This window comes from Cimex lectularius, unplaced genomic scaffold (assembly GCF_000648675.2).
Source record: "Cimex lectularius strain Harlan isolate CLEC.00 unplaced genomic scaffold, Clec_2.1 scaffold14, whole genome shotgun sequence".
Lineage (NCBI taxonomy): Eukaryota > Metazoa > Arthropoda > Insecta > Hemiptera > Cimicidae > Cimex > Cimex lectularius.
The window spans coordinates 632334-644797 of NW_019392637.1; the positions used below are offsets into that span (position 1 = coordinate 632334).

Genomic DNA, 12464 nt, shown 5'->3' on the forward strand with positions numbered 1-12464 from the left:
GTACTAATAAAACCGTTTTGTATTACCCGTGTTGCAGTTTTTTCGTTTTTTTTTTTTTTTTTTCTGATCGTGGGCGTCGAACCCATTGTATTCAGATTCGGGCCTATCCTCCTCGCACAACGGCATCTTGGAAAATATTCAGCCGGAGGACGGTCGCCGGGGGTTGGCATCTTCTGCAGAGAGGAAACGGGACAAAATCAGCCATCCTTTCAACGTGGAGAAAATGAGGAAGACGAAACATCGAGACCAGCTGAAAAATTTTCAAAGAAGGGAAACCAACGACGATCAATAACTTGATGAAGAAAACCAATCCACTACTAAACGAACGAGTCAGTGACAAAAAGAATGAATCAGTGACTCAACGACTGCATCAATGACCAAATAAATTAATCAGTAAATAAACGATTTGATTACTAAATGAACAATTCAATCAGCGACTGAATGAAAGAACAAGTCAGTCACTGAACGATCGAATCATTGACTGTACAAACCAGTTATTGATTTTAAAAAAAGTTTCAGAGACTGGACAAATGAATTATTGGACAACTAAAACGAGTCATTAACTCAACTATCGCACTTCATTCGTTCATTGACCGATTCATTTATTCAGTCACTCATTCATTTGTTCAGTCACTCATTCAATCGTTCAATCACTGATTCGTTCTTCCATTTAGTCACTGATTAGTTCGTTCGTTCACTGATTCTGTTGTTCATTCACTTATTATTCACTCACTAGTTCGTTCATTTATCCACTATTTGTTCGTTCATTCCTGTTTCTTACGTGTATACACTGATTCGATCGTCTATTTGCTGATCAGTTCGTTCATCTACTGATTAATTTCTTCGGTCACAGGCCATTTCGTTCATTTACCGATTCGTTTGTTCAGTCACTCATTCAATCGTTCAGTCAGATTCGTCCTTCGTTCCTGATTAGTTCGTTCATTTAGCCACTGATTCGAGTGTTTATTCAATCGTTCAATCACTAATTAGTTAGTTCATTTAGCCACTGATTTGTTCATTCATTCAGTCACTGTTTCTTACGTTTATGCACTGATTCGATCGTCTATTTGTCGATCAGTTCGTTCATCTTCTAATTAATTTCTTCAGTCATAGATCAGTTTGTTCATTTAATAATCGGTTTGTTCAGTCACTCATTCAATCGAGCAGTCAGATTTGTCCTTCCACTTAGCCACTGGTTAGTTCGTTCATTGGCTGATTCGTTTGTTCATTCCCTCGTTTAATCATTCAATCACTAATTAGTTCGTTCATTTAGTCAGTGATTCGTTCGATCAGTTAGCCACTGATTTTTTTGGTTCATTCATTGAATAGTTTGTTCGTTCACTTATTCAATAGTTCAATCACAAGTTAGTTCGTTCATTTAGTCACGATTCGTTCGTTCATTTAGTCACTGTTTCTTGCGTTTATACACTGATCCGATTGTCTATTTGCTGATCAGTTCGTTCATCTACTGATTAATTTCTTCAGTTACAGAGCAGTTCATTCATTTACCGATTCGTTTGTTCAATCACTAATCGTTTTTCCATTTAATCTCTCGCTCCCCGGCTCTTCCTCATTCAAACTTCTTCGCCTTGACAGTTTTTATTCCCTTACAAATGTCGATCCGTGCCGTATCCTTTCATACTTAATACGAGCTTCTATTGTTCTCTTGGTAATTTATTCGATGAGGTGATCCCATCGAACATCAATTTGATGTTGAGATAGAGGGAAGTGGAGATCCTTACGACATTTCGTCTCCTTTTCTCCGTGCGACGTTTTTCCCATATTCTAGCGATTACATTTTCCATAGTCGTGACCTTCCTTGATATGTTTTTATATTTTTTTTTCTTCGGTTAACTGTAAGGGCCTTACATCACTTTCCTCTCAAAACTGGGTCAAATGCCGGCGTTAGGGAACGGGGGAGGGGTCGAAAAAGGATGTACTCTGTATACAATCGTGACGTAGAAGCTTTTTTTCTTGTTCTTGTGTGATTTCTTCGAATGCTTCAAATGTTTGGTATTTAAAATACGTGCTCGATACGACAAACCGTCATTCATTAGATTCATCTTCACTGGCTTGTTCTTTTGATCGTTCCTTCACAATTAACTGTTTAGTGTCACCGATTCCTTAATATGATCATTGAATCGTTTGTATAGTCATCGACTCGTTCATTTGGCCGTTGATTCGTTCTTTTAATAGAGTGTTCATTTATTGACTCGTTCGTTGAACACGGTGTCGTTTCTTCTTGCCCTGATTCGTTTGTTCCATTAATTTCTGTTGATTCGCTGACTTGTTTGTTTGACCAAGGAGTCCTTTCTTCTCGCACCGAATTGATTCATTATTATAATCACAGATTCGTTCGTTCAATGAATCGATTGTTCATTGACTCTTCGTTTGACCACAATGTCTCCTCCGATTCGTCCGTCCAGTCATCGACATATCGTTCGTTCACATACTGATTCCTTCGGGCATTCAATAGTCAGATTTTTTATTCACTAATCCTTTTTTATTTATTTTTTTCACTTTGATCACGGGGTCCATTCTTCTGGCCATGATTCGTTCTTTTGGTTACTGACTCGTTTGTTCATTGAGTCATTGATTAGATTGTTCATTTGTGAATTGCTTATTTATTGATTAATTTATTTGGGTCACTAATGCGATCGTTGAGCCACTCGTTCTTTTTGTCACTGACTCATTTTTTGAATGAATAACTCATTTGTTCAGTCACTGATTCTTCGTTTATTCACCGACTGATTGATTTGTTCATTGATTCGTTCCTTTTATAACTGACTAGGTTTTTTAAATTAATAACTCGTTTGCTTTAGCCATTTACTTGTTCGTTAGTCACTGATCAACTGACTCATTTGTTGTGTCAATAATTCGTTTGTTGAACAGACGAATTTGTAAATGAACAATTCAATCAGTGATTAAATTTAAGAACGAATTAGTGTCTGAACGATTGTATCAGTGTCTGAAGAAACGAATCAGTAAATGAACGAACTGATCAGTGACTCTATGAACGAGCTAGTAATAACTTAACAAACGAATTAGTGTTTGAACGATTGAATCAATGACTGAAGAAAAGAATCAGTAAATGAACGAACTGATCAGTGACTCAATGAACGAGCTAGCAGTAACTAAACAAACAAATTAATGAATAAATGAGCAAATGAGTTATTGATTTTAAAAAACGAGTAAAAAAAGTAAGTAAAAAGTGAGAAAAGAACGAGTTATTGAATAAAAAAATCAATGGCTGAACGGACGAATTAGGGCCTGAAGAAACGATTCCATGGTCAAACGAACGCATTAATATGTGTACGATACAGTTACTAAAAGAATCAATTATGAATGAACGAGAACGACTAAATAAACGATGTAACAGGGCAAAGAAATCATTGACTGAACAAACGAATCAGTTCCGCTAAGAGTTTTACATGGCTGCGAATCGTGAGGAATTGTGTCAAGCGAGCATTTAAGGATTTCGTTGTAAAAAAAATTCTTACAAATCGGAAGCAAACACCTGCCTTCATAATTAAACGAAAAACCGGAATTAATCACGGCAGGTTCGTTGTCGCAACAGCGTTGGCCACCTGCCCCCTAAGAATTTGGCCAAAAACAATCAATTTTTATTTTCCGAGGAGGGAGTGGTGCAAATTTCGACTTTTTGAAAAGCCTCGACGGGGGTTTTTAACAAGCCTAAAGACAAACCGGCCCCAACACGTGCCCGAAGGTACATCTGCCTGGGACGAAATCTCTCCTGTTGCCCCTTGAGGACGTGTGCCCCCGCCGCTGAGCACCTGTTCCCTTCCATCTGCTTATTCCCGGTGAACCACCTGGGCAACACCTGCGACCGAAATCCCGACAGATTTTCACCTCCTCCGGTTGTGTTGTAAATACACTTAAAAACGTAGTCAAATAACTGAGATCCTACTCACGAGTGCCAAGTTGTCCAGCTCGCCGAGCCACACGTTCAGCAGGTCCTCTGGATCGTCGTGCTGTACAGGAGGCCGGATCTGGGCGGCTGCCGTCTCCATTTCTCTATTGAACGCCTGAAAAAAAAATCTAATGGAACAGCGTAGGACTGAAACTATTAGAAGTCGAAGGCCATATAACTGCTGATAATCAGCAATTTTAGTTAGATAAGATAGGTCGAGATGTTTCTAGAACGTAACTTTTAGCGAGGTAGGGAAGTAGGGATGATAATGCGGGAATAGGCGATTGAATGTGAAAAATTGAAAGGTGAACAATTAGTAAACGAATGGCGGATGGACGACCATTCGCGACCATCGATTCACTGGTCAACTTTTCACATTTGCATCTATATCTAATGAACATCTATGTCAATTGAACAGTTGGATCAATTTTGTATCAATTTCAATATTTATCTAAGGACGGATTATTTTCAAGTGAAATTTTTCAATTTTTTTTTCACAGTTTGCTTCATCATCTAAGGACAAATTGTTTGCATATAACCAGTGTTACCAATATTATTTATTGGTTTTGCATGTACATCTAAGGAAGGATAATTGTCAAGTGGACAGTGTTGCCGATTCTTCCACAATTGCATGTGAACGGTGTTGCATTTTTCAACATAATCGATTCTCGACGATTGAATTGATCCTTTTCGTTCGATTCAGATCGATTCTGTACCATCGATTCGACTCGTCCAAATCTATTCTTGACCAAAGATTAGACTCTCAAAATCGATTCCCGAGTATTGATTCGATTCAGAATCGATTCTTGCCAATTTGTGTGATTCCTCTAAATCTATTATTATTTATTGATTTGATTAAGAATCTATTCTTGACCATCAATTCTTTTCAGAATCGATAGTTTAACAAAGTTTCTATCCATAATCGATTGTTGCACATAGATTCAATCTAGAATCGATTTTTGACCGTCGATTCGATTCTTGAAACTCCATCCCCCTCTGAATAAATTCTTGATCAAATATTCAACTCGTCAAAATCCTTTCTTGCCTATTGATTCGTTTCAGAATCGATTCCTAACCATATATTCAATTCAGGATAGATAGACCATAGATTCGACTCATCAAAATCGATTCTTGAGCATCGATTTGACTCATAATCTATTCTTGTATATCGATTAGACTAATTAAAATCGATTCTAGACCATCTATTGAACTTGACCCTGCTTTTATCCTCTCAAGAATTGGTGTCCAGGTAGTTCAGTCTTATTCATCGAAGACTACCTCCAATTATTCATCAAATTGTTTATGTAATTGCTCCTATTAAATGGTCTAATCATTCCGTTTAGATTCGGATTCGGTTTTAGAAGAAAATTAACACCAATGGATTTGTTGATAAAATAAGACCACGTGATGTGAGAAGTTCACACATTTAATCAATTTTCAATTTCTATGATATAATTACTTAACGGATTTTAAATCCGGGTCCGTTGTTTTTGAAGAAAAATATTCGAAGGATTTGCATTCATCGACAGGAGACGTTCTCTCTCTTACATATTTCAAGGGCGAATAAATAAACAAACCAGCTAAAAATTCTCCTTTTCCTGCTTCTATTTACGGCTCTGAGTTGGGATTTTTTCCCCGTTAATTGATTTATTTTTATGCAATTTCTAAAAACTGGTTTTCATCAGCTGCGGTGAGGGTTCTCAAAATCGCGGCGAGGTTGCGCTCGCATTCATCAGGGAAGAGCTGCCTGGTAGTACTAAGCTGAGGCAAGAGATGACGCTAGCATGCTCATACCCTCTACCTTATCCCTCGTAACTATAAAAGTGGGAATACAAATTGGCCAAACTGTAACATCCTTAAAAGCACACTGTTCACTTGAAAACAATCTATCCTTAGTTGAAGTTCTTTTGTTTTAAGGCGGTTTTCAGGAAAATAAACCATTCAACTTATCATATTATTGATTGTTTGAATGTTCCTGAAAAAACCTTTAAAAATACTTGTGTAGTGTTTAGTGACCATAAGATTACGAGATGCGGTCTGGTGTGATAAATTGCCAAGGCTGTTCACTTGACAATAATCCTTCTTTAGATGTACATGCAAATTAAGTTTTAAAAAATATTGGCAACACTGTTCACTTGACAACAATCCTTCCTCAGATGTACACGCAAATTTAGTTTAAAAATAGTATTCGCAACTGTTCACTTGGCTGTGATCTGTTTTTAATGTAAACTTCAATTTAGAAAAAATGGTAACACTTTTCATTCGAAAACTATCTGTTCGTACCTAGAGTACATAGAAATATTGTACAGTTGGCAACAATGACCATATCAATATACTTTTACCTTAGTTATACATGTAAATTAAGCAAAACTAGATGAATATTCAAATTTATGAAAAAAAGACGACTGTTCACTTGAAATCAATTCTCTCTCTCTGTCTCTCTCGGTCTGTCTGTCTGTCTGTCTGTCTCTCTCTCTCTCTCTCTCTCTCTATATATATATATATATCTCTATAGAGAGAGAGAGAGAGAGAGAGATAAAGATATTTTACAATTGGCTACACTATAAATCCTACCTTAAACGTACTTGCAAATGTGGAAATACTGTGTAAAATTGACAAGTGTTCGCTTGACATATCCTTCCAAAGATGTATACATATAGACTGTATAATTGGCAAAACTGTTCACATGTTAACAATCCTCCCATGTATGTAACATGCAAATGTTGAAGTATTTCCAACACTGATCATTTAAGCAACTTGCAAATTTAGGGAGAAAAATGGCCCGCTGTTCTCTTGACAGTAATCCTTTCTTAGATGTGCATGTAATTATGAAAAAATTGTGCAGTTAGTAGCACTTGACAACGATTTCTCCTTAGATTATATATATTCTCTTTAGAGGATATATATCAAATATTGTAGAGTTGGTACCACTGTTCAATCGGCAACGATCTCTCCTCAGATGTATATACGGATATTGTACACTGAAGCGGATTGCTTTTACAGTTGAAATAATATTGGATTCTTATACTACGCCGAATTCCAGCTTTGAGCCTCCGTACAAAGTTATCCGACCACGGGCTGAACAAATTAAGAAAATCTATATTTAAACACCGGTGAACGTTTCGGATTATATTAAATTTATACACCGCAGGATGATATACAGGATATCTTCCAGAAGTAGACGGAACGCCTGTATAATCTCGGAAATCCGGAACGGGGGACATTTTTGTTGTTGTTAATTAAAGAACACCTTGTTAAAATAACACCATCGTTCCGGCCATCCCAAAAAGGGCCACAAATAGCACGTAAACGACATGAAGGATTCCCCCTCCGGCTAAATAAAGACGCCCTACGGTGAAAGGTGACGAAAATAAAAATTTCAAAAGGCAAGCAGGAAGGCCCTCATCAAGATTCCATGGAGCCGGCATCGACTCGCACCTATCCGCCGCCTGACTTGAATGGAGAACATTTTATTATTATAAACTAAACAAAACGGATTGGCGTACGCGTCCGGCATGCGGATTCCCCGATTTGGTCGGATATCGTAAATATACAATGGACCTGGGAGCCGGGAGGTGAGAAGGGGGACTACCTATGGATGGATATCACATGAAAATGAACCAATCCGAAGATTTTATTTTATGACAATGACATCCGCTTATAATAAGCAGGCGCTCTTGAATTCTCTAAGCGGTTCGTAATACAAAATCGACGCGTGTAACTATAATTTAAACAAACAATTAATTGTATGCAAATAATGAGAAATTGCATGTACTTTTAAGAAGGATTGATCTCAAAAGAACAGTTTCACCATCTTTTCTTAATTTGCATGCACACGGAAGGATGATTTGTTTTCAGGATAACAGTGTTGCCATTTTTTCTCTATAGAATTGTATGTATATGTAAGGAAGGATTGTTGTCAGGTGAACAGTTTTGCCATTTTTATCTTAATTTGTATGAAGTCAAGGATGGATTTTTGTCAAGTGAACCTTGTTGACAGTCTTTCCACATTTCCATGTCCATCTAAGGAAAGACTGTTGTGAACAATGTTGCCAATTTTTCCACAATAGCATGTACATCTAAGGAAGGATTGTTGTCAGATGAACAGTGATGACATTTTTTCTCAATTTGCATGTTCATGTAAGGAAGGATTGTTGTCAAATGATCAATATTGTCTTTTTTCTAAATTTGCAGGTACCTGTAAGGATGGATTTTTTTTTTCAAGTTAAAAGTGTTGACGTTTTCTCTCATGTACACATACATCACGTACATTCGATTAAGGATTAATGTCACGAGAGCAGTGTTACTAACTCTTCAGCTTTCTGTGTACATACATCTAAATGAGTGTTATCAAACGAACAGTATTGCCAATCTTCCCACATTTGCATGTACATGTAAGGAAGGATTGTTGTCGCGTGAACAGTGTTGCCATTTTTTCTTATTTTGCATGTACGTCTAAGAAAGGATTGTTGTCAACTTAACAGTGTTGCCATTTTGTATGGTGTTTAGTGACCGTTAGTTAATGACTATTTGAAGATCGTGAGATGTGGTTTGGTGTGAAGTAGGTTTTATAAAAACATTTCCTTTATCGTGCCAACGTTTCGATCTTTATTGAGATCATCTTCAGGGCTCAAAGTGTTTGTTGCCATTTTTTACGTCTAAGGACGGAATGTTGTCACGTGAACCGCCAACCGTTTCAAAGTTTGAAGATGATACAATGATTTGTAATGTGTTTTCAACCCTTGTTGGTGACTTTGAATACGAGCCCTGAAATGCTTTTTTAACGGCTCTGAACTTTACGCCTCGTTTTTCTTTTGGTCCAAAATAAAAATTGGCCTAGCCACGCCGCCGCCGCCGCCTCCAATAACAGTTTGATTTATCGAAACAGTTAATCGTCTCAATTGGACGTTGCGCCAACTTCTGAGAAAAGCAGTTCGGCTTGTGTTTTATTGCCCGTTTTGAAACGTCACGATTGCCTCTTATCGCAAAGCTTGCGTAACTCAGTCAATCCGCTCATCCTTGGCGTTCCAATTGTATTATTGCACATCTTTTTTTTCAATGGACAGGTCGGCGGTTGCCGTGGGGAGAATACGTACGGGAATAAAGCGGTTTTCTCGTGGGCTCTGGGGGGTGTGAAATGGACCGGGGGATGATTTGATCGGCCACCCCTAAACTTCGTTTACACCTGTAAAAGGGGAAAAGGGATGCGTAAAAAGTAAAAGAAAGAAAAACTGAACTAGTGGTATTTCACTGGATTGCGTCAATTTATGTATTATTTTACGTACAATTGTGGAAAAATTGGTGTCACTGTTCGCTTGACAACAATCCTTCCTCAGATGTATGTAGATAATTTTACAGATAGCAACACTGTTTACTTGACAACGTTTGCGACAGGATTATGTCATTTTCGGAAAACGTTTGGACTTTTTTTTTAAACAGTGAAAATTTCAAGATTTCACCGCGACAGGTGTTTCAAGAAGTGGTACACGTAGGCCATGAGTGTGGGCATCACGTGTCCGTGGGCATTTTCATTCAGGTCGTGGCACCTACGCCCGCTTCGAAGGATACAAAAACTAAATAAATCCTGCTAAGCTTTTGTTCTTTGCCTTAAGCCGGTAAGCCAATAAGGGAATATTCTCTTGAAAAATACTCAAAGCGAAACACCCGTATAAATGATCAGCAGAAAATTCTTGCTACAATCTTGCCAATCCAAAAGTCCAAATAAAAACAAAGAAAAATACCAGCGATAACCTTTGTAAGATAAACGGGTTAAACTAAGAGTTGCTGTTTAGAATTACGTTAGAATCTCTGAAAATATGAGCAATGCCTTTGTCATTTTAGTATTTGCGCACTATTACTGAAGTTTCGTCATTAATGGCCCAACTGTGATTGAAGACCATGGTGTGTTGTCACCGTGTTCATCCAAGAAGAGCGACAAACGGACAATTTTCCCCTTTTTCGTTGTCATATAATTACCGTATTAAATACGATTTTACACGCCCGTGTTTACGGCATGATATTTTTCTCTATTTGTCGACCTGGGGTCCTTGGTGGGGCTACCGGCGGATAATGGCATGCAATTTCAGCAGGGAGCGCTCAGGAAACGGCCTCCGAGTGACCACTGGCTTAAATACATAATTATCCGAACAAGACAAAAGGACGAAACTAAATGTACTATTTTTCAAAGCATCAGGCCCGAGGGATTCTTGAGGATCGCAGGTCGGCACACGTGTTTTTCATTTACACGAGGAACCTGCCACACCCTTACTAAAGAATGACTTCCGGCAGAACGCTGTTTCTATTTTTTTCCTATATACAACGCGTTTTCGAAAAGCTATTAATTTTTTCCCAGATCGGTATCCTAAACGTGTATCTGGGAGTACTGTAAAGAGAAAAGCAACACTGTTCACTTGAAGACAATCCTACCTTAGATGTACATGCTATCGTGAATAAATTGCCAGCCCTGTTCATTTGACAACCATCCTACCTGAGTTACACATGCTATTGTGCTATTGACAAAAATTGTCGACACTGTTCACAACAATCTGTCCTTATGTGTACATGCTATGGTGGAAAAATTGACGACACTGCTCATTTGACAACAATTATAACTTAGATGTACATGTCATTGTGGAAAAATTGATGACACTGTTCATTTGACAACAATTCTACCTTAGATGTACATGCTATCGTGGAAAAATTGACGACACTGTTCAATTGACAACAATTCTACCTTAGATGTTCCTGCTATTGTGGCAAAATGGGCAACACTGTTCACATCAGTCTGTCACATGTAAATGTTGGGAGAAAATTTTTTTTTAAAGTGATTTCGATATGCTGATGTTGATCAGATTATTGCCAACGTGACAGAAAATTGCAACATTGTTCCTATAGAGAGATTTTAAGCAGACTGATCGGCCGAGTAGAAACTAAATTAACAGTCGGTAGAAAGTGTGTTTTTGTTTAGTGATTGTGGTTGATGTTCTCTCTCTATGACTCATGAGTGTCTTAGCCACTGAATAGAATCTAATCAGAGCTGAGATGTTTTGTCAATCTCCCCGTCTTCAATTAGCGAGGCTGATCGGTAGAGGAACAACTTCCAGTCCCGTCCGTCTTTGTTCTCCGGGCCGGAAGCCGGGAAGAAGGGACGTCGTACGGAGGCAGGAAGTGAAGTACAGTCCTGGTCAAAACGGGATCCCTCCGCCCAGATAGATGGCCGCTTTTTCGCAATTACTACTCGCAAGAGGATTTAAAAAAAAATTACAATAAATAAAACCACTTACCACCTTCTCCTGGAATCTAACGCTGGAAAAACATCCCTGAAAAAAAGAAAATTTCGAGTTTAAAATAAATTGTCAAAAAGTTCTGTTAATCGGCTGGCGGACCGAACAAAATAGACGAATCAATCTTTGAAGGAGTGACCGATGGAACTAACCGAAATATATGAATGTCTCACTGATACCTAAGTGAAAGAAAGTCTGATTGATGAAACTAAGTGAACGTATGATTGACTTGCTGATGGAACTAAGTGAACGAATAAATGACATGCAGATGGAACTAAGACAAATAATGAATGTCTGTCTGATGGACCTAAGTGAAAGAATGAATGTCTGATTGATGGAACTAAGACAAAAATATGAATGTCTGGCTGATGGAACTAAGACAAATAATGAATGTCGCTGGAACTAACTGAAAAATACGAACGTTTCACTGATGAATTTAAGTGAAAAAAAGAATGGTCGATTGATGAAAGTAAGTGAATGTATGATTGACTTGCTGATGGAACTAAGTGAAGAATGGTTGACATGCAGATGGAACTAATACAAATAATGAATATCTGTCTGATGGACCTAAGTGAAAGAATGGATTCCTGACGGATGGAACTAAGTAAAAAAATGAATGTCTGTCTGATAGAACTAAGCGAATGTCTGGCTGGTGGAACTAAGACAAATAATGAATGTCTGATGGAACTAAGGGAAAAATATGAATGTCTGGCTGATGGAACTAAGACAAGAATGAATGTCTGATGGAACTAACTGAAAAATACGAATGTCTCACTGATGAATTTAAGTGAAAGAAAGAATGTTTGATTGATGAAACTAAGTGAACGTATGATTGACTTACTGATGGAACTAAGTGAAAAACGAATGACATGCAGATGGAACTAAGACAAATAATGAATGTCTGTCTGATGGACCTAAGTGAAAGAATGAATGCCTGATTTATGGAACTAAGTAAAAAAATGAATGTCTGTCTGATGGTAGCCTAAGTGAACTAATGAATGTCTGATTCCTAAAACTAAATGAACGAATGAATGATCGCTTTTTGACCCAAATGAGTGGCTCTTACTTGAGAGTACTTAATTGAATATAAACGTTCGGCAGACGTTTGGCGTCTTGCGCGTCTTAAAAGAAATATGTTTGAACAGATATTACAGATTTAAAAAATTTTCTTTCCCATAAAACGACACCTAACTCAAAGTCGGTCTATTTCCTGTTGGGGAAGTTGTGGTTGATTTATAGCAACAAAAAAA

General features: G+C 37.8%; 1 protein-coding gene across 1 annotated transcript in view; it reads right to left on the bottom strand.

Annotated features, from left to right (window-relative positions):
* The window catches only part of LOC106663103 (amyloid beta A4 precursor protein-binding family B member 1-interacting protein), a 40519-nt gene that overhangs the window by 22509 nt on the left and 5546 nt on the right, over positions 1 to 12464 (bottom strand). Inside the window, exons 2-3 of the mRNA XM_014387680.2 lie at positions 11215 to 11250; positions 3933 to 4046 (exon numbers count right to left, since the gene is read on the bottom strand). Coding sequence (XP_014243166.1) covers positions 3933 to 4046; positions 11215 to 11250 — 150 coding nt within the window. The remainder of the gene's footprint in view (positions 1 to 3932; positions 4047 to 11214; positions 11251 to 12464) is intronic.